This window comes from Castor canadensis, chromosome 13, assembly GCF_047511655.1.
Source record: "Castor canadensis chromosome 13, mCasCan1.hap1v2, whole genome shotgun sequence".
Lineage (NCBI taxonomy): Eukaryota > Metazoa > Chordata > Mammalia > Rodentia > Castoridae > Castor > Castor canadensis.
Window position 1 is genome coordinate 10,957,942 of NC_133398.1, and position 23,151 is coordinate 10,981,092.

At 39.0% G+C, this 23,151-nt stretch overlaps 1 protein-coding gene across 1 annotated transcript in view; it reads left to right on the forward strand.

Moving 5' to 3' along the window:
- Psmb7 (proteasome 20S subunit beta 7) overlaps window positions 1–23,151 on the forward strand; it is a 55,763-nt gene that overhangs the window by 20,811 nt on the left and 11,801 nt on the right. Inside the window, exon 6 of the mRNA XM_020166573.2 lies at window positions 7,739–7,797. Coding sequence (XP_020022162.1) covers window positions 7,739–7,797 — 59 coding nt within the window. The remainder of the gene's footprint in view (window positions 1–7,738; window positions 7,798–23,151) is intronic.

Sequence of the window (23,151 nt, forward strand, 5' to 3'; positions counted from 1 at the left end):
GTAGAAATTTCATCACTTGATTTTGTGATAGGTTGTACTCAAGACTCAGGCACACTAAAAATGTTCTATAAAATTACCTTAAGAGCTGGGTGCCAGTGGCTCACACCTATAATCCTAGCTACTCAGGAGACAGAAATCAGGAGGATTGCAGTTCGAAGCCAGCCCCCGGCAAATAGTTCATGAGCTCCTATCTCAAAAATACCTAACACAAAAAAATGGGCTGGTGAAGTGGCTCAAGATGTAGGCACTGGGTTCAAGCCCCAGTACCGCAAAAAAAAAAAAAAAAAAAAAAAAAAAATTACCTTCAGGCTATGTGTATAAGGTGTGTATGAAGCATGAAGCAAATGAATTTCATTGGTAGACTTGGGTCTCATCCCAATATATGTCTATGCATATGAAGATATTAAAAAATCTGAAATCCAAAACACTTGTTCTAAGCATTCCTAGTAAAGGATATTCAACCTGTGCTGGTAAGATCAAAAACACCTTCTGAAGTTTTAGCAAATGGAGACTAATTTCACTGTTTTTTTTAAAAATGTGGCTATTTTGACATAAATGTTCTTAGAATAGATACTTGACTGATATTGCTAAACATATTAAGCATATGTTTAATCAATGAAAACATTTAACTAAAATTCTAGACTCATTTGAATTTCCAAACAAAGCAACACAAATTAACTATATCCAGATGTGAGAGTGATCATTCTGTTGAAATCTGAAGTAAAAGCAAGCTTGAAAGCACACTTGTTTTTTTTGGGTGGGAAGCTATTAAAAGATAACTACTTCTTCCATCCAGGCTTACTTGCTAAACTTGACTTCAGGCATTTGGTTTTGCTATTTAAGAAGCAATATGGTGGAAGGGAAAGAAACAGCATACACACTAAATGCAGAAAGATCTGGCTTTGAGGGGCTGAGGGTATAGCTCAATGGTAAAATGCTTGCCTAGCCCAGTTGTACAAAGAAAAAAAGAAAAAGAATAAAAAAGGAAATACAAGGAAAAATTGACTATGGTTGTACATACCTGTAATCCCCGTATTTGGGTGGCAGAGGCAGAATGGGAGTTTGGAGTCAGTCTGGGCTTACATAGGGAGACCCTGCCTCAAAATGAATACAAAAAAAGAAAAGAAAAATCTGGCTTTGAAAACCCAGGTTTGCTGGTCACAGGCCATGTGATCAGGGTCAGGTCCTCACCTCTGAGCTTCAGTCCTCCCTGTAGTAAAGTGGGACTGATACTAGCTGCCAAAGAGCAGACAAAGTTGGTGGATGGCAGTGTGCTTTGGCACTTCTTACTGCCACATATGTCTCTTGTAGCTGTGTTTACCAGAGCATGGTTCTAGGGAAGTGTGCCCTCAGGACTTTTTTTATTTTTACTTTTTTGGTGGTACTGGAGATTGAACTTGGCCTGGTGCTTGCTAGGCAATTGCTGTATCACTTGGACCACACTCCTAGCCTTTTTTTGCTTTGGTTATTTTTGGGTTAAGGTTTTGTGTTTTTTGCCTGGATTAGTCTGGACTGTGATTCTCCTATTTATGTTTCTCATGTAGCTGAGATGACAGGTGTGTACAGCCATACCTGCTATTGGTTGAGATGGAGATCTTGCTAACTTTTTTTTGTTTTTTTTGGTGCAGGTACTGGGGTTTGAACGTAGGGCTTCACGCTTGCTAGGCAGGTGCTCTACCGCTTGAGCCACTCTGCTGGACTTCTTGCTAACTTTTTGCTTTGGCTGGCCTCAAACCATCATCCTTCTGGTTTTCACCTCCCAAGTAGCTGGGATTACAGCTGTGAGCCGCTCTGCTTGGCCTTCTCAGGATTTTTATTATTAAGATGGTTTTATCTCTAAGACAGCCCTAAGGAAGCTTTCTTAAGGATGGTGGTAAAGAGAGACTTGGTGTATTTATTTGTTTGTGATGATTGATTCCTGTCTTTCCTTGGGACTGATGACTTATGCAGGGAGTTACCTTCAGGCCTTTGTACAAAAATTTCAGGGAGAAGATGCCTGCTGCTGTTGTTAAAAGATGTGACAGCTAGCAAGGTCTTGATGTTTTGCTTGTTTTTTCATCCCTTTTTCACAATGTTGGGTTTTTTCCCCCTAGGTCTATACCTTTAAAAATTGCTCTTTAAAGAAAAATATTAAAATACAGGTAAACAAAATGAAATTAGTACTGCTCAGAAATAAACATAGTATTTTGATTCAAGTCCTTCCAGATTTGTATTATATGTGTTAACATGGGCACATCTATTAATACTGCTTTGGAACATGTTTTTCCCTACTAATTATTATATCATAGACATCTTCTATTACAAATAAGTGCTTCTGCTTTGTCATGTTTAATAACTATGTGTAGTATTTATTTTTCCTGTCTCTTGATTATTGAACATTTAAAGTTATCTCCAAGGTTTTTGTTTTTTGTTTTTTGTTTTTTGTTTTTTTTTTGGGTTAAACTAAACAATAATCTTTTTGTATGCATAACTTGTACTTGTCATACATTTCTTTAAAATTGTACATTCCCAAGTGGTAGAATTGCCAATTTGGTGGTGATATATAGCTTTTGATTTCCAATTGATGCTTCTAAATTCCATTAGAAAAGTTCTATCCTTTTGTCTCTCCCAGTGCTTTAATGTGCCTGTTTCACCACACCTTTGTCAGCGATGGGGTTCATTCTTTTTTGTCTTTCTAACTTAAAGGGCAAAAGATGGGTATTTTGTTTCAGTTCATATTTCTTTGATTAAATGTGTATAGGCCTCTGGTCTTTCTCATTGTTTGGTAAACTGCTGTGTCTTTTCTTGTTGGAATATTGATGTTATTTGTGAACTAAAACAAGTTACTGCTATTCTGCATGTTGTACACACTTTTCTGAGTTTCAGGGCTTATATTTCACATTGCTTCCAGTAGTTAGTCCTTTCTTTAAAGTCTGTGATTCATAAGAACAGATACTGCATTGTAGAAGCTTGGCTGGAGATGGGGCCCTTGTGGCGTGGGTGCTTGAGTCCTTCTGGAGGTCAGCAGTTGTGGATGATTCCCAGTGTCATTGTGAAGGTCTGTCGGTGAGTCAGTGTGAAGCATCCTGTTTTTAGGACTCTGTAGGGTGTCAGTTGCAGGAAGAGGTTTTTAATGAACACCTGGCCGGGACAGCTGAGGCCAGGCAATGCCCACCAAATGGCTACCAGATATCATGAGTATAGAGAGTATAGTTCATGGACCTGCTGGTGCCAGGGGCTTAGTTGTGTATTCTCCCCAGGCTCCTGAGTATGTTAGGAGTCTGGTGTGGGAGGGAGTGTGATGGGTACGGGAGGGAAGGCAAGAGGATGACTATGTAGCAGTCATAGGAGCTTGCCCCTAGTTGTCTTTCATTGCTGGTCTCTGAGTTGCACCTTGTTTTTCTGTTTTAAAGAGCTTTGTTCTGGAAGCAGTACTGGCTACTTAGCAACTGTGGGTGGGCTGAAAAAGGCAGACTTCTGGAGGTTGCTAAGGAGCAGCTATGAAGGCCCCTGGTGAGATGGAGAACTTCACCAGCAGAATGCAAGATTTGAGCAGGGCAGCTTTCCTGTAACAGCGCTGAGCTGAGGTTTGCACCAGGCTAGGACATTAAGTAAATTGGATGTGGTTTTGTTGCTTCAAAGACTTTTTCGTTTTTGAAAATTGAACTTGCTTTACATTGAAGTTTGTCTCTGTTCAGCCTAGTACAGTGAATTAGGCAGTAAATGTTATCTTTGCTTTACCAAGGCAATTACTGCTGACACCCACAACTGCTGACCTCCAGGAGAAGGGCCAGCTCTTTCAGCTGAATGGAGGTACTTGTCATTCAGCACTGTGTAACCTACTGCATGTCTGCTTGGGTTTCTGTATCAGCGGTGCTCAGGTGTGGGGCTGCAACTGTGAAAGGATGGACAAGATACAGGGGTGAGTGATGAGCTCTCCTAGGGTGGGTGGTGATCAAAGAAGGCTTTCGGGGAGATGTGATATCTCAGCTGGAGTTTAAAGGGTGATTAGGAATTCTGTGAACTGTCAAGGGGCAAAGGTATTGCCATGTGCCAAGGTTAGAGGTCTAGGATGGTGTGGGCATTTGGGAAATAATTGTCAAGGTGGTGTTGGTGGAGTATCAAGTATGTGTGTCTGAGGGAAGCAAGGCCTAGCCATGGAAGTTCATATATATGTTCTCTGAACTGTATTGTGGCATATGGAATTTTCTGTATGAGAGAGCCATGTGGAGTGACAGCCTAGATGTGAGTTTGGCCTCTGTGCTTGTTAGTCCTACAGGCTGAGACAAGACAGTATCACTGTGGTAGGTTGCTTGAGGATGATTAAATGATGTAAAACACAGTGCGTGACACATAATGGTGCTCACTACAGTGCCCTGGTTGCTTTCCCTGACTGCCCTTCCTCCCTGCTGGGGATGGAGGTTCATGGAACACAGGCTGCTCATCTCTTATTCACTGAGCTTGGAAAGCAGGTGGCATCAGTGTCTGTCTCCGTAACCACAGATTTGTGTGTGAAGCAGCTTTCTGTGAACTGAACTTTCTGTTCACTGGCTTTCTGTACATTGATTCCTTAATGGGAAGCTGGATGATTCTGAAGTGTAAGGTGTCCTTGTTTTTGGAATAAAAAACTGGAGTAAATGATCCTTCAGAACACTTTCCTTTGGCTTGGTGTTTGATGAGTATGCTAGGTTAAGTAGCTAGACTCAGAAATAGTAGACAGCTCAGGGCACTATTAATAGTTTATGGGGAAAATGAGATGGAATGTTGGAACATTTTGTAGGTCTCATGGTGACTACCAGTATGGCATAAGAGAATACTGGTCTCATTGAGTTTACCATCTTTTTTTTTTTTGGTATGTCCAACTCCTTTTTTCCTTGTGTCCTCCATTGCACTTGCCTTGCAAATCCGTGAGAATTCCCTTTGTCTGTCTCCCTGCTTTGGCTGGTGTAGTCCTGTGGGAACTCTCAGCCTAGTTTTCCAGCCAGCAGATGCATTCATAGTTACCTAGAAATAAACCTGTTTGATGGTCAGTTGTGCACCATCTCCTAGCACTTCTGTGTACTTCTGAGAAGGGGGGCTCCAGAGTCGTCCTTTCTTGAAAAGCAGAGAGCAGGAGCTAATTTGCAAGTGTTTTAGAAATTATCTTAATATGAATTTCCCTTATTTTTGGGACCCACTTATCTTTGATTTCAGGGGGAGCAGAATTAAGCAGTTTAGGAAAATCCTTCTTTCCAGAAAATTTCTCAACACCTTGTGTATTGGGGGTTAAGAATAAGTGGGAAGGCAGAGTATCCCCTGTGTCCTTCCTGTGCCCCACACCTGCTAGCTCTTAAAAAGCATCTCTGTACTGACGATTGGCCCACCACACTGCATAGATCCTTTTTGTTTCAAGAGTCTGGGGGTCTCTAGTATATCTTTTCCACTTAGAGAAGTTTTGTCTGTAGCATTGTTTCTAAGTAGGAAAAAAGTTCCAGATAAAGGAGGAAGAATTATTCTGTTGGGGAGGAAATACTTTTTCATTTCCTAAACTATTGAATGAAGCTGAGCAGAAGGAAATACGTGTGCCTAGAAGAAAGAATAGAGTCAAAGTATTTGCTGTGAAACTGCCAAAGAAAAGAATTGCTCAGCAGAAAACTGGTCAGTAATTTTTAAGAAAAATGCCTTAAATGTAAGGCTGGTTTTCTCTTTAACAACTCTTTACAGTCATTTAACAATTTATTACAGTCTCCACAAAATTGTTACCTTTTAGCTAAATACTTCTGTCTTTTTCAAATGAGGATTTTAGGGTCTCTGGTCCATTTACCCTTGGGCTTTTCCCAAGATAATCTTTGGACGCTTTGGAAAAGGCAAGCTTACCATTGGCCACTCTGTAGGAAGTATTTTGTATGTACAAGCATTTTTTTCCTGAGATTTTTCTCATTTGCAATTTTCTTGTTTCTTTCTGACAACTGCCCTTTGTTGTTCACCAGTGAGACCAAGCCTGGTTCTTAACTGTACCTTAAAACAGAAACAGGCCTCTTTTCCCTCTTGGTCCCTGACTCTTAGGATGATTTAGTACCTCCCAAAACACGTGGAATTTTACCCTATTTCCATAGTTTCCAAGGACATGTTTATTTTGAGATTCAGAGTTTTTTATTTGGCAAATTTACCCCTGTATATTTGCTGGGTTTTTCTGAATGCACTGGTTTTATATTTGTTTAATTTCTTTTGCCTTTCCAGAGGGCTTTTAATATTCCTTTAGATCATCATTTTAGTTTTTTTTTTTTTTTTAAAGGAGAAAAAAATTGCAAGAGGGGAAAATGGGGTTGCCTTTTGCTCCCAAAGCCTAAATGAATAGTCATTGCTTGTAATGCTGGTCTACACTTGACGCTTCCTACTGCTTTAGATGTGATGTATCCGGTGCTGTGAAGGTAATGATCCTCAACCGCAGCAATATTCCGTAACAGGAATATCTGTCATATTCATCGGGATTACCATGTTCATTGATTTGTGTCTGTAAATCTGCTGTTCCTACCCTTTAAATTTGATCTATAATTGGACCTCCTTAAATGGTTCAGATAAGGTAGTCTGTATTTCCTCAATGCAGTGTTGCTGTCAGCTTCTCCTTTTTCATTATACATTCAGCAGACTTGATAAAATCAGCAGGACACCTCATTTGAAACTGTTTAATCGCTGCCTTTTTCCTTTGCTAAACCATTGAGGTGGTCAAGCGATGTACACAAATCATTTTAAATAGAAAATATGGTTTTCTCTGTGACCCAACTAAATAGATAGTGTTATGCAAAACAAGTTAAAAAGTAATAAATGCCAAAAAAATCTTCTAATTGGAGTAAAAAATTGTGGGCAATGCTGTCCTTTCTCCAAAAGTAGAGTATCCTGAAATATTGCCAGGACCCTGTATAGACAAGATGACGATTTTCTAAAGATTGTCTGGTTTCTGAACAAAGCAAGTTTAAATTTTGAAATAGTGCTGAGGTACCTTTTGTACCCATTCAAAGGGAGCTCACACTTATTTGTAATGCCTTTACATCCAACTTTGGTACGGATAAATTTGCTGTCTGTTAATATCAATGCAGCATAACCTTTCAGCCATTTGCTATTGTGATAATAAATTTTTGTTTCTTTGTCATTTTGTCTACTCAGCTGTTACTCTTCAAAGTACAAACTAAAAATAATAGCTCCAAATAAATGCCACATAATAAAGTGTTTTACAGTTGTAGCTGGAATAACCTAATGGCTGCAGCTTGCAGTCCTGTTACCATTACTGGTGAGGTAGTTTCTTCTCTGCATGTCAAGGTGACTCTGCCAGGGCCTGCTCATTAAAACAATGGATTCTTTTTAACTGGCTTGGTATTTAACACTGTACCCAGCATCCTGGCAAGACATAATATGGAGCACAAACCTCACAGCAAAGGATATGTGAAATTATATGGCATTCACTTTTTAAAAAATTATAAATTCTCCATAACCTCATTTTCATGCTTCAGCATTGCATTGTCATGATTTTCACTTAAACCTGTCAGTAGAGTAGGAGGGCTGCTTGCAGGTTTACCTAAGCTCTAGTGGTAAGTGTGACTCAAGGCTTTTGAATAGCACTGTTTTTCACCCTGTTGATGCGGTCCTCTAGGATTAATGTTTACACTGTACTTGAATGTGACACTGGGCATGTTTTGCTGTTTTTGTTGCCTTGAGGTAAATGTGAGCTGGAGAAGCTGGGAGTTGGTAAAATATACTAAAAGTGCATCTTTTTTTCTTACAGGTTCTGGCTCCTTGGCTGCGATGGCTGTATTTGAAGATAAGTTTAGGCCAGATATGGAGGTATGTAAGTCCCTGCAGTTCTCTTCTTTCACATATTTTACCAGTTGTGTGTTAAACATGTACAAATTGATTGCTGATTCCTCCTCCAGCATCATCCTTAGTTGCTGTGTTCTTTGGCACAGATAGTGTTTGCCAAGGAGACAGCTGGTTGGGAAAGCATCCTTTGTAGTAGCCCTGGTGTGCCCCTCTTGAGCTTGAGGAGCCAGCATTGTTCAGGTTTTTACTCTTATTTTTTGGGCTGTTTAGATCTCTTCTTGGTTATAGATGCTGCTACAGGAATGTTTTCTTGTGTACTAAGATTTCTGCAGCATGATATCTCAAGATGATGGGTTTTTCTGTTCTCACTAAGAATAGAGCAGCTATGTCCGTCTTTGTGTGCCACATAGACCTGACTTGAAATAAGTTCTAAAAGGTTCTAAAAATCCCTGTAGATTGCTTAGCATCCAGCAGAAGAGAGGACAAGATCGTGTGTGCATGGAGTCCTCTCAGGAGTCTCAGAGATTCTTTTACTATATTTTCTTTGGTAGTAGGGAAGGTGATATCTTGTAAATGGCATTGTGCCTGTCTGCTTTAATGATAGATGTGTCTCCCATTAAGCATCTCCCCTAACCCCTGGAATAACAAATCCGTAAATCTTCTGTTACTCATTTTAAAGGCGTGCTCAGTGTGCTTGCATGCTCATGGCACCACATTATCCCTCCACTGCACTGCATCCCACCACTAGACCACCATGCAGGCGTGTAAGTCCTGAAGGCAGTCTTTATCCTCTGTGCTTTCTGTTTCTGTGGTAAAAGTTTTGGTAGGGAGTATCCACTTGTTCTCACCAATTGGTAGACAGTTTAGGAATGGTTAACCTTTTCCCTTAATGTGTAGCTTTCTGGTACTTCTGACTTCGTAAGTATTTTGTTAAGGTACCAAAGGACATCTCTGAGAATTACTTTTTGACTTTGCTTTATGCTTAATTATCTTTGGGAAAGATCACATATTAAAAATATTTTGTTCATTGTCGTTGGAGTACTAAGTGTCATTGGAGCTCTGAAGTTCTCTCTGACTTTTAGGTTTGGGCCAAGTACTGTAAAAGCCAGAAAACGGAAGTCTGTAGGTGCTGATCAGCCAAGGCAGGGGTTTTTGCAGAAACCACTGTAGCTTTGGTACATGTGGGTACACAAATAAGTGACTTGGCCAGGGGACTAAATTTCTTTTCTTTTGTAGACACTTACAGAAATTAAAATGTATAGACTTGGGTAGGCGTTTTCTACTAAAAACGGTAGTGTTTTACTCTAATTAAGAACTGTAACCAGGGCTGAGTATATAAACCTGTAAATGAAATTAGGATTCTGTGTGTTCTCATTTCTCAGTGTGAAAATTTATTCCCATCTCCACTTTATTTTCTGTTGAAAGTTCTTAAATACATAGGGAAAAAATAATGTATATTAGGTCACTTAAAAAGAAAACAAGTTTCCTAGTTTTCTAATTAGAAGAATTTTAATGTCACACTCTTCTTTAAACCACATTAATCTTTTAAAATTTTCTTAACAGTTTTGTATATTCCCTATTGATTGGAATCTCTGTATTAAAGAAAAATGAGAATTTTAGAAAAAAGTTGAAAGTAAGAGTTATATTTAAAGTGACAACACTCTGCTTAAGTGTGTTTTATACTGTTTAGAGTTTGGACTTGAAATGGTGCAAAGGCCATAAATTTAATATTGATATGATTTGGGGGAGAAAATGGAAATGTCAGCATTCCTCAGTAAAACTTCTGATATTATCAATCTGAAAATGTGTTTCTTAGATTAATTATGCCTATAACTCAGACCACTTACTGTCCTGTATTACCTGTGACAAGACCCTGAAATAGGTTGACTCAATTCCCATTTCAGATCAATTATATAAATTTATAATTTCAGGTTTTGTTCACCTGAGTTACTGAAATTTGCACTGACTATCTGAAAATCACTCTTAAAGCATCTCTAATATTAAAAGTGAACACCAGGCTAATATTGCAACAAGTGTCAGTAGATAATGTTGGTTTTTTTTTTTTTTTTTTGTACTAATAGGTACTAAAAAACAAAAATCTTGGTTGAGGGTACAGTTCAGTGACAGAGCACTAGCCTAGCATGCATGATGCCCTGGGTTCGATCCTCAGCATTGCTAAAAATAAAATTATGTTGATATCATATAGAAATAATAGTATTTTAAGTATATTGGTTAAATAAAAACATTAGTAAAGCTAATTTCAGTAATTTTAGTAGTGACTTAAAAATGTCACTACTAAAAAAATTGGGGGCAGAGCTAATCTTGCATCGTTTGTCCTTTGCACACTGCATTTTTTCCTGCCATACCAGGTGCCACTTATGCTATTATTTTTCTTTAAAATATTCTTTAGCCAGGTGCAGGTGACTCATGCTTGTAATCCTAGCAACTCAGGAGGCAGAGATCAGGAGGATCATGGTTCACAGTCAGCCTGAGTAAATAGGACTCCATTTAGAAAATACTCAACACAAAATAGGGCTGGTTGAGTGGCTCAAGTGGTAGAGCACTTGTCTCGCAAGCATGGGCCCTGAGTTCAAACTTCAGTACCATAAAAAAAAAAAATCTTAAATTTTAAAATAAGTTGAGGTATAATTTTCCTTTTATAAAATGCACAGAGTAAGTATACAGGCAGTGGGTTTGGCATTTGTAATCACAAGTAACTGTCACTCAAAATGCAGAACATTTTCTTTACCTCTAAGTGCCCCTTTCCATTCACTTTCTGGTCTTTTTCATGACCACTTGTGTTCCCTTACTAACTTATATTTTTAAAGTCATGTTATGCCCGTGAAATCCTGGGTGCTTATTAGTAGAAACATATGTAAAGCTCAGGGGTTATGAATATTGAATTTTGGGGAACAGAGGTCACTTCTGCCATTATTGTCTGCTCTCCGTTCTTGGAACAGTCTGTTTTTGCTTGCTGTTGATTCCTCCCTGCTACTGGTGTCTGCCAGTGGCTTCCTAATTTTTCTGTAGCCGTGTGCTTCATTGAGTACACCTGTCCCACAGTTTGGTGGTTGTTTTCAGAACATGTTGCTCACTTGCCAGCGAGAGTGGGAGCTCCTTGAGGGCAGGGGCCATGAAACTATCTCTGTTCTTCAGCTGCCGATGTTTAGTATGTGCTTGTTGCATTGAGACAGGATAACCTTGAGCTAAAGCAAAGTCTGAATCATCAAAAACCACCTGGGAAATAGAGGGGACTTTCTGTCCTCCCTGTCTAGAGAGTGCCGAACATGTTTTTGAGATAATAGGAAGATAACAAGTGCACTTCTCAACAATGTATGGTATTAGGGCAGAGTCAGCAAAGCAGACACCCCGTTAAGTACTCAGGCAAAGGAAGATGGAGCAGAGGGAAAGTGCTCGTTGGGAAAGAACAGGCCAGAGAAGCATTCTAGTGCAGCCCACCTGGGATTCTGAAGTGTCTAAGATGGGTCTCTACTGATTGAGATCATCCGAGCCAATGACTTGCCTCAAATGAAAGCCCTTGGTTCAGAGTTTAGAGAAAATGCCAACTAACCAGTGAGTTTAAGGCACATTAAAGGTCTTTAAAAATCTCATCCAGTTGTGGCCCAAATGCTTCCCAGAGTGGTTCCTTATCTTTTATTTTCTTGTTTTTACCCTTACTGTTAGCCTGGAAGTTTGAGAGGAGGGATAAATTTATATTCCTTCTCTTTCCTTATATACAGTGTGGTCACTGGTACTTAGTAGGGTTCAGTCAGTATTTGTTGACAGGTGTATTAAAGGGGGTCAAAAGCAACATTATGTAGTAATTCTCAGATTAACCCTCCTATGAAATGGCTTGGTAACTCCACCTTTAGTGTTCATAGTGCTCAGTGCCATAGAAATGGAAGGCATGAAAAATTATATTGGTGATAGGTCTCATACATTATTTTTATCAGCAAAAGTGCTTAAACATTATATTAGAATAATGGGGTTTGAAATGTGTTGAGTTGAGCTAATGACAAGGGGTCAGTTAAATGAGAGGTGTTTTTGGTGCCATTCCTCAGATTTTTTTTCTCTGTTGTTAAGGCCACTATAATAATTAATCCCCTGATGCCAGTTGTTACCCACAGAGTAACTGGATGGGGACACTAGTACTAACCGTTGTGTTTCTATTCTATTTTCCAGTTAAGCGTAAGGGATGTGACCATACTATTTGGAAGTAGAGTGCTAATTTGGAGGTTTGTGTCTTGAAAATGCTGAAATTGCTAAAATAAAATGCAGATTTTCTCAGAGTGGCGAGGGAATAAGAAAATGAATAGATAACTTAGGTTAGTTCTCCTTCCATTCCGTTTCTCTATAAGGACTGTTTTCATTTGGCCCAGTGAGAAATTTAAACTCTTGAAGATTAAAATTCATTAAAATGGGTAGAAGATTAATATTTAGTCCGTCAAGATCAATACTGCCCCTTCTTTGCACTAATTGTCAGAATACTGTGCGAGGGCTGCCGAAGGGTAGTGGCGTGCGGCAGGACCCTCACATCACAGGGAATGATTCAAAGGCAAACTGTCCTGCACCCTCTGGTATCGACTTGCAAATTAGCATCTGGAATCTAATTAAACAAGCTTAATGAAAGTAGCAGCTGAATGCTGCTGGAAAAGACAATCAGCTTTTTACTCTGTCTCTGATACATATTCTGTACTATTGAAGTTGGTCACCAAACACATCATGTGAGCACAGTTAAAAAAATTAGCATTTATTTGAAGAATAGAAACTGTTTTTCATTCTGTTATGCGTTTGGCATGCTCTGGCGTCCCATGAGAGCCATGCCACAGCAGATAGTGCACAATATTTATAAATCCATGACAGGCAATAATAGCAACTTGAAAAATTCTTTTGCTAGAATCTCAAGTTGAGAGCTGCCAAAAGCTGAGAGGATCAGATCTGCAGTGGCAGCTGCTGTGCCCTACAGTTAGAATTCTAGACTTTGAAGATGCTCAACTTAAAGCAATGAAGACTGCGGGCTTAGCCAATTTTTGCAGGTTTCTAGAGCTCTGGCTCTCTGCCTTTTGAAGATGACTTGCTGAAGCTTCTGCCTCTGCCTGAGGCATGCTAACACCAGCAGGATCTTTTCCTCAGTCTTAGTGTGGCTTCAGTTTTAAGTAGCACATGCTTAGTCAGGGCCAGCTGTGCCAGTCCTTTCTCTGGTTTCAGCACTGAGAGATGAACTTGTGTGCTGTTTCCTTTATCGAGAAGCTGTGAAGATAGATGGTGACGTATACAAGTGCCACTTCAGCTGTCTGATTTATGGAGTCATATTTTATCACTCGGCCAGTGCTGGCCTCCAGAGAAGCTCTTGCAGATTGCTAAGGATGTGAGCAGCTATCACCCTAAAGGCTCTTGGGTACCTCAGAAATGTGATGCCAAACACCTAGCTACCTAGGAAGCAGAATTAATCTGTCATTGCAGACAGCTATAGATCCACTTTAAATTATGAAAGACTTGATATCAATATGCTATTCTGACAGCAGATCTTAGAAGTAACGGTGTTTGTTTTTTTGTTTTTAAATTCAGTAATAGACACTGAAGCTGCAGATTCGTTTGTGTTTTGCGTATAGACAGTTATAGGAGAGGTCTGTGTTATTTTGATTTAAAAAAATCTGTTCAGTTTGGCACAGAGGAAAACAGTGCATGAGTTCAGTATGGTCAGATGGAAAGGGGCACAGGCCTTAGGTGCTGGAGGATTGGGCCTCGAGTCTTGTTTCCATTGAACTCAAAGGGTAGCTTTAGGCAAGTGGGGGTCCTTCCTTGTCTGTGAGATGGGATTTGAAGACCCACCTGCAGGTTGCCTCGAGGATTAGATGTGAGCTACATGACACCTTCTATGGTGGCAAACACAAAACTGGCTCTAAAGTATGGCAGTTGCTTTTTTCTAGTTATTCCATAGTAAACTAGAAATGTCCCATAGCAATGAGTAATGAGATTATTTGTGCTGGCGTCAGGCTTGATGATTTATAGCATAGATAGATGGGATCCTTCCTTCCTACCTGAACACTTGATATTGAAGACAGACCTATGTAGTAGACATGATGACAGAGAGTGAAGTCTATTTAACACATAACACAAGCCATGAAAGTATTTGCCTTTTTATATAGGGGAGATATTGAAAACACAGTGATCATAATGGTTCTGTTCTAACAGCCTTTTCTGTGTTTCCTTTCCACAGCCCTGTGAGGTCAGTACTTTGTTATCCCCATTTTGAAAAAAAGAAAATTCGCATATAGGGAGGTCAAATAACTTGCCTTATGCTATACAGTCAGTCAGTGATGAAGTCAAAATTTGAACCCTGATCAGTCTGACGTTGGAGTCCTCTTATATATACTTATATATACTCAGCCACAGTGTGATTCTGCCTCTTTTCTTGTCCCATTATTCTTTGACAACAGAGTAGGGAAGACGTCTTATCTTGGTCAGCAGAGGTATAGGTGGCTTGAGCTATATGCCTTTTCTCTGATGAGGTCTTGTGAAGACAACAGAAACCCAGACATGTATCAGTGGAGGTGTGCAAACTTAAACATCTCTTTGTTAAGCTTAGGGACTGGAACCCAGGAGCAGAATAATACAAAGAAATGAGAGAGAGAGAGAGAGAGAGATATTGAGATTCTTGCCTATGGCAGATCCTTTTATCTCTTTGAATATTAGAGTTTTACACCTTTAAGTGTCCTTCACCCCAAATATATTGTGATTGTTTTTTCCCCCTAAAGTTTTCAAATATTACTTATAAGAAAGCTGTTTTTCTCTAGATAACTGATGTACAGATGGCATAGCCCTCTTCAGATTTAGTTAATGAGACCAACAAGTCTTTAAATACTGGTGAATGGCATTTGTCTATTTGAGGCAAGTTATGAATAAATTGAACAAAAATAAAAAAAAAAGCAAGACTATCATATTTGAATAATGAGGTGTTCTTTTTTTCCCAACTGCCAAAACTTTTTAATCTTCGTCAACAATTGTTCTGTCGTCCGTCTTATTTAGGCTGCATCTGCGGACTCAGAGCTCAGGAGCCCTGACAAGCAGCATATGAATTCTGTATTCATTAGTGATCTTGATCCAAATGCCTCTGTCCCTGCCATGGGGGCTCAGGTGTGGAAGCTACTGGCTAATCCCACCAGCTGACATTCAGAGGTTTAATGACTCCATAGGAAGGTGACCACTCGCTGAGAGGTTTGCTGGCGGAACCCACATAGCAGACAATAGAGATCAAGGAATACTATCAGTGTTTAGCCGAAGCACCTTCCTGTGCAACCTGAACCCCATTGGCATCAAACACAGTTTTAAGTAAATGCAAAATTTAAAAAAAAAATCTCACTTTCAACAACTTACAAACAAACAATGGTTTTCCTATCTCTTGATAGTATTTAAGACTGATTTTTCTTGTAGCACTTTAATAGGTGTCAGTTTAATGAGCTGAACTTGACTTTTCCATATTTTAGATTTTTAACATTATGTTTGTCTGGTGGTTACATCTGTTTAGATATCTTACATGTCTGGGGGAAAATGTACAGTTTGAACCAAAATTCATTTTTTATTAAGTGCTTTTAATGCTAACATTTTTGTTTATTGTCATCTCTTGCTTTTAAAAAATTATTCTTAGAATGTGGGTTTATTGATTGACTTGTGACATGTTACTAGATGTTTTGAATACTTTTTAGGTACTCTATTCTAGAAATGTTGGATATTTATTTAGTAATAACTTCATTGATACATATTTGATCTGTACAGTTCACTTACTTTAAGTGTATAATTCAGTGATTTTTTTTTTAGTATATTTTAGTATATACAAATCAATTTTAGGACATTTTCATCATCTTAAAAAATAACCCAAACCTACTGGCACTCAGTCCTCATTTCTCCTAAACTTGCCTATTCTGGACATTATATAAACGTCATCATATAATACATGGTCCTTTGTGACTGGCTTTTTTCACTTATAGTATTTCATTAATGTTGTAACATATATCAGCACATTTTTTATGGTTGAATAGTATTTTGTCATATAGATACCATATTTTATATATTCATTCATTAATTGATGGGCATTTGTATTGTTTCCACTTTTTGGCTGTAAGACTGTTGTGAACATTTATGTACAAGTTTTGTGTGAACATATTTTGTGGTTTCTCTTTGATGTGTACCCAGGAGCAGGATTTCTGGGTCATATGGTAATTCTTTGTTTAACCTTTTGTGGAATTTGCCAGACCTTTCCACAGTGTCTATGCCAGTAGTGGTGTAAGAAGGTTCTGATTGCTGCATGTCTTGCCAGCATTTACTACCTGTCTTTTTTTTTTTTTATTACAGTCATCCTGGTGGGTGTGAACTGGTGTCTTATTGTAGTTTTGATGAATCTTTTATTGATTAAGAGCTAGTGCAACCGAGGAAGTGTTTGGATGTAACAGTTGAAAAATTGAACCTGCTTCTTACCTGCACTGGATGTGGGCAGTAATTGGGTTGATTACGTGTTTGTTTAAGTATGGAAATGTCACTTTTTGAGGCTTTCTCTGAGGCTGTTTCTGTCATTTGCTTTTGGTCATAATTCCTGTTTACTGACTTACCTTAAAGCTGGAAGCATTATATGCAGTAAATTTTATCGTTACTGTTAGATCAAAAGAGTGTCTTGGTTTTCTTCAATAATTTCTCTCTGGCTTATTTAATACAAAATGTTAGGTCTTCAAGGTGTTAGAACCCCATGATACAATCTCAGGAGCTCCATATGGACTTATTTTCAGTAGTGATTTCCAATGGCATTAACCAGTTAATTCTAGAAATGAGCAAATCCTGAAGGCAGCATTTGTGGTTCAGTGGGTAATCTGGGGAATTCCCCATTAAACCTTTAGGATAGATGATAATTAGAACCACTGTAGGCGGGAAAGCCTCCCACCAGCATCACATATCTTAAGTTATCTCTCTTTTAAAAAGTGAGGTTGCTCTCATGAACTGGAACCCCCCCCTCCAGCAGCCTACTTTGTAGAGGTAGAAACAGAGTTCATCAGTTAAGGTCACTCCCCTGGGTCTTGCTTGCACATTTGCATTTTGTATTTTGTGGGATTTTAGAGAGCAGAGAACAAAAATTTTCTATGCTCTTTTGCCTGATGATTCAAGAACAAGACTTTGCTTCTTACCATATAGTGTTTAGATTTCAGAAGTAATTGCATCTCTCCCATTGATTCTCTGGAATTCCTTAGTCGTCTTGACTTAGAGGTGGCCATGCAGGTGTTCATTCCTCTGGCCATGTCCATATCTTCCTTTCTTGTCTCTGTATCTCTAGAGACCCAGTTAATAGTAGTGACTACTTTTCATTTCCACTCTTGCTGTTATATTCTGTCTTCGATAAAAGTTGAAGTTGAAAGTAGGGTATTTCAGGGAAGGGGTGAAGGAAATTTCAGAAAGTATATCCTATTTAGTCGTAGGAAGTAAAAGTGGGCTAGTTAGGAGAAGACTGAGAGGAAAAATAAAGGTTTACCAAAATCTCCAGGAGGTGGGAATTAACAAATCTTGGCAAAGTGACCTGTGTAATTTCAGAAGGTACCTGTTTCCAATTCCTTGAGGAATAATGAAAGGATATTTATAAAAAGCATGACCATGTTCTTAACTTTTATTCTGTTTTAAAATTTTTCTGTCAAAACATTTCTGTGCTAAATTTTCCATGTCTTCTAGCCTACTATGTAAACACTAAGTTTCATATTGTTACATTAACCAGTATCGTAATCAACCAGCAGGTACTCAGTGGGAACCAGCTGAATGCAGTGCATAGCTTGTGGCACTGCCCATAGTGGTGGTACTGGAAACGGCCATCTGAACGGCAGTGGGAGTTCCCGATATAGTTGTTAGCAAAGCAAATTGGAAAAAGGGATTGTTTTACTCTAGTAAATTGGTAGTTATTTGTGATGTGTTTTTCAGAGCAGTTGTTCCATTTGATGTTTTTACTTTACATATTTCCTATAACTTTGAGATGTAGGGGGGAGTACACTACATAGGCAAACTATTCCACAAAGTATGTTGCTTGCTGCACTTGTGGTAAAAATCTAGCAGGCAAAACGTAGCTTCTTTGTGAACAGAGAATATTTAATCAGAGAGAGGCAAGAGCTAGATTTAGGGATAGCGGTGAATGGAGTAAGTGTGGTGACTTCCAAGTGCACAGGTGAAATTAAAAGGAAGATACTGCTGATAAAATACTCTGCATCATGGTATCAAAGAGAAAGTGGACTATTTGGGTCTCAGTTACATAATTTAAAGCCCTAAAAATGATCCGTTTATCTGGTTGTCTTTCTGGTAGCCACGCCAAGCCAAGATTTGTAATATCACTGATCTTGGGAAAAGAAATAAAAGAAGCTCTTTTATGATTCATTGATTTCATTCCATTCTAGAAATCTTTTTTTTTTTTTATAAAAACATTTGAGTCATAGCCACTTACTGAACAATGACTTTCAGAAAAAGAGGGGAAACCCCTATGAATTTCACCATCACAGTGAAGCTCTGTGCTACAAATCTAAGAGGTTGTCTGTGGTTAGAGGTGTGCAAGCTCTTGAACAATGGATTCCTACTTTTCTTATGGGTTAGAGAAGTACAAGAATGAAATACAGGACTGAATGTTACTCTATGGTAGCTTAGAATCTTATAAGTTTTGCCTTGGCAGGTAATTTGGCATAAATTGTTAATGTAAATCTGGGTTAGTGGTGAAGACGTTATTTTAGTAAAAAAGATAAACTGCTGATTAATTCAGCATAGAACTCAATTACAAATTGAAAGTGTCTCTGCGGGACTCCCGGGCCCTAAAGACAGCAGATGTTGAATTGATACTCCGGCATATTTCACAGTGGTATGAAATATTAACATGGTTTATTGTACTTGTGTGGTGTGTGATATCAGAAAGGGGGAGGTGGTGGGCACGTGGGTGTGCAAAGCAGCCTGACATTACATATCTGCTAGTACACACTGAAGTATGATTAGGAATTTTAGGGAAGTTTCTTTCTTTTCTTCTTAAATTTTAAATGAAATGGCTCTGTGGAAAAATTAAGTTTAAAATAACATTTGGGACTAAATATTTAAATGTAATGCCTGTGTAGGTTTACATTATACATGCAAGTTAACATAAATGAAAAAAGGGTAAGCTTGATAATATAGATATCTAGTGTTCTGTGGAACCACTACCTACAAGATAGAGGACTTGAAGGGGCTTGAATAGTTTCCTTGAGTCACTTGTCAGTTCTCATGGGCTGGAAAGTTTTAAATTAGTGTTGTGCTGTTCTTACTTTCTGATCTAAAACACATGGTAATTTAAAAAATGCCCCTTTATTTTACATAGGCAGAGAAGTTTTATTTCTAGCCAAAAAAAAGGAGAAAAAAACTTCATAGCTTTCATATATCAGTATCAACTCAAGGGGGGAAAAGTCAGCAAATTTCATATATTAAAAGATTTGAATAAACAAAACTGCCAATATTTTAAGGGATTGGCAATTAGTAAAGAGGGATAGGACTAAAGTTGGCTTAGATATTTCGAAGCCATTACTACTCTTAAGACAGGTTTTTTTTGTTTTTTTTTTTTCCCTTTCATGACAGCCTGTTCCAAGGGCAGGTTTTGCTAGCCGAAGTAAAAATAGTTCCCAGAATAGCCAAATGATTATGGTAAGAACAAATATATCCTGGACACCTGTTTTTGTGAAGACTTTGAAAGAGTGCTCCTTCTCCCAAATTCCCAAGGCATGGCAAATTTGGCAAAGGCAGGGAATAGCAGGCCAAAGTTTCTCCATATCTATGGCACCAGGAGAGCAGCTGTATAACCATTGGGGGGGGTCACCATTAAGGCCTCTGTAAGCTGCTGATAGGTGGTGATCTTTCAGTAATCTGGAGGGATGCTTGTGTTCCCTTCAGCCATGGCTTACTGATCAAACTCTGCTAATGAGACTGAGTTCCTTAGTGATAGCATTAATCTAGTAGGGTGGGAGGCCCACAGCAACTATTGAAATCCGCCGGGAGAAGCATAAGAACGTTCCGTATATTCCATACATCAGGAGCAGTAGAGGTAAGGCAGAAGGAGAAGTAATGGCATCTTCCTGGGAGACTTTAAGATGCCCTCAAAGAACATGTGACTAGTCACTTGAATTGTCTTGGGGTTTGAGGAATGGTAGAACAGGAAGCCTGAAGAGGGGAGAGCTCACTTAGACAAGGGATGTCAAGCACAAAGGCATTGGGTTCTGCTCTAACTTTCAGTTGTATAATCCTGAAAGTTTGGACAGCCAAACATATTTGGAAATAGGAAACAAAACTCCAGACAGTGTCTAAAGTTGTCTGGGTGGTCATTTCTTGAGTCAGTGTGGCCTTTTAATTAGCATCCGCTCTTCACTGTGAGCTAGGGCTGGAGCATAGCAACCCTGTCCCTGTGTGTGAATATTTAGTTTAGAAAGCTGCCACGTTCTATTAGAGGTGGCTGTGTTTCAGCATTGGGTGCAGGAGTGGTGTAGACTTTTCAGATGTCCTTTGAGATTTACGTTGCATTGTAATTGGGAGATGCTGGTACTTAGAGTGTTGTGCATGGTGGAATGTGCGATTACATGCTGTAATGAGACCCCAGCAGCATACCTCAGGAAGGTAGTTAAAGTCTTAACCTTCACAGATAATGTTACTTGTGGGTTTCTGTGAGGTAATTTATACCACTCTCCCCTAACCCTGAAATTGTGAAAACTCCCCCAAAATGATAAGAAGTTGTAATAAAATAGGTATTTTTAAATTCTACCTAGTAGTACAGATTTTTGAAAATACTCGGCAATGAGCACTGTATCTGTAGAATGCAGCCACAGTCGTCACTGTCACCCTGTCAGGATGTTGAAATATAGTTCCTCTGAAATTGGAACTGTGGTGTTAACAGAAAATTAAAAAGATAAAAGGATATACTGACTTTGATTCCTTGACAAATACATTGCCTTTTAACTCAGATGAGTGGAGCTGGGGTGATAGTAGAATAAAGACCGGTAGGATGGAAGTACATGTGTGGGCTTTGAAAAGAGCCTAGTTTGACGATTGGCATTTGCCTCTTGTGCAATCCTAGTAGCCCCAGTTAATAAAACAGGAAATTCACTCATAACATGGGCCAAAGTCGGCACTTCCTTTCAAGGGATTGTTGGGAGGACCAAGTTTATAAATTGTTAGTCAGAGGCATCAAAAAATTTGCTGTTACCCTCTATCTCTTGCCCCAAAACTTTTAAAGAAAATTAAAGTGCTATTACTTTTTTCTTGGTTTTCATTAAAATTTGCAATCAACAAATGTCCTGATGGGAAAATTAAGTTAAATGGTATCTTTTCTATTGACATACAGGGTGATTGAAAATAATTTGATGCATTTTGTTTGCTGAGAGCTTTTCTACATGTATTTTAGGGACATGTAAACATTTGCAGGTAGTACTGATGTGGTCATTCTTCATAGGTTTTCCTTTTGTGATTTGATGAGTATAGATTCTGTGGTGGAGAAACCATCAGGATGGTTTTTACCTCAATTTTACCAAATATAAGTAGCCAGATGAAGATAGGGTATTAGAGTCGCATTGTTTAAGCCATAGGTTTGCAACTAAAAAATAATTTAAGAGGGAAAGTGTTTTAGAAAGACAAACCTATAAGAGATTGAGCACTTACATTTAATTAAGGACTGAGCAAGCATCATTAATATTTTTAGAGACTGTTAGAAGTTCTGTTTTCTTGGATGAACAAAATCATGGACTTTGGAGTCAGACCAGCCCATGTTTCATCTTAGATCTTTTAGTCGTTGGCTGTGTGCTGTCAGGTTTCCTGGATTTCAAAAATGAGGGGTGGGGTAGTATTGCTTTAAAGGGTTGTTTTGGGGGTGTGGGGGGGCATGACCTAAGTGGCAGGCCATGAGTTCACACGCCAGTAGTGGAGAGGGAAAGGAGAGAAGGAGAAAGAAAGAAAATAAAGGGTTATTTTGAAGAGTAAGTGCAGTAATGTACTTGCATGCAGTAAGTATAAATTCTCTTTCTCCTCCTTTTAGAATATAATTTCTAGTGAAACAGAGTAAGTGAAAGTGTGCTCCTTAGTACACGTTCTAGTGATATGGCAGTAAATTCTATGTAGAAGATGTACTAGTGAACCAAGGTTTTATGGCATCATATTGAATTTCACTTGTAGTATAATGGCCACTTTCATAATTGATTTGTTCTGAACTGGGAGTTGAAAAAAAAAAGTACTGAGTTATTATCAGTTGCCTGTTTTATCAGTAGTTCTGGGAAAATGAGGCTTTTGCCTCCAAACCTTGTTTGTGAACCTTAGCAAAAAGGGTAGAATCAGATCAGTTTCTCTGTGCATCAGTACTTTGCTTAATTAGCATCCACTAAGGAGAGATGCAAGTTAAATAGCTAGGTGCTAGGTGGTTTTAGATCCTCATTTGCAGATGAGGAAATTGGGACCAAGGTCACACAGCTACCAGTTTACAGGACTGGATTTTTACCTGAATCTTTATTCTTTTAAATTCTTCCCCCTCTCCAGGACCATGATTAATATACTGAATATATCCATCAGTCCCAGGCCCCCGAAGTTTCTTTGTGCCCCTTTAGAAGCTTCTCCTCACTCCCTTAAGTAATTAAGACTTTATCTGAATATTGTGTGAGCTTTGGAGCCTAGGAAAAAAGTGACCAACCAAGGGGCATTATGGACCAGGATCTGTGGGTTTTTTTTTTTTTTTTTTTTTTTTGGTACTGGGGTTTGAACTCATAGCCTCACATTTGGTAGGCTCGACTCTACCACTTGGGCTACTCTGCCTGCATGGATCAGGATCTGAGTTAGTAGCTCCTCATGGTTCAGGGCCAGCCCCCTCAGGCCCATGCCTCTTCCTTAGAACACCTTTCTGCAGGCTTGTAGCTCATAGCTCTTGCCTCCATAGCCAGCCAATCCCTTGTGCTTTTCCATACTCCACACAGGTGTGTCTGAGAGTCCTGAGCACCCATGAAATGGCATTTACAAATTGATTCCAGCCCAGATATTGTCTCTTCCCCCTCCCCTCCCAAATAAACTCAAGTAGACTTTCAAAGTGGCTTTAACTTTGTCTTGTGCTTTTTAGGTGACACCTTTTAGGGCATCTCTTGAAGAAGTCTACCATTGTTTAGGAAGTACATTGAGTTAATTATTGTCTTTCCATTGGCCCGGCCAGAAGAAAAAGTTTCTAAGAGTTACAAAGGTCTATTGTGTGCAGGCTTCCTTTGTTCAGAGGAGTGCTCAGTATTACTATCTAGACTAGAAGTCTAGGTGGTACCGTTGCCTTTACTCCTACTTGGCTGCCTTTTCTTCCTCTCCCCCGCCTCTGGGCTGCACCTGCTGCCTCTC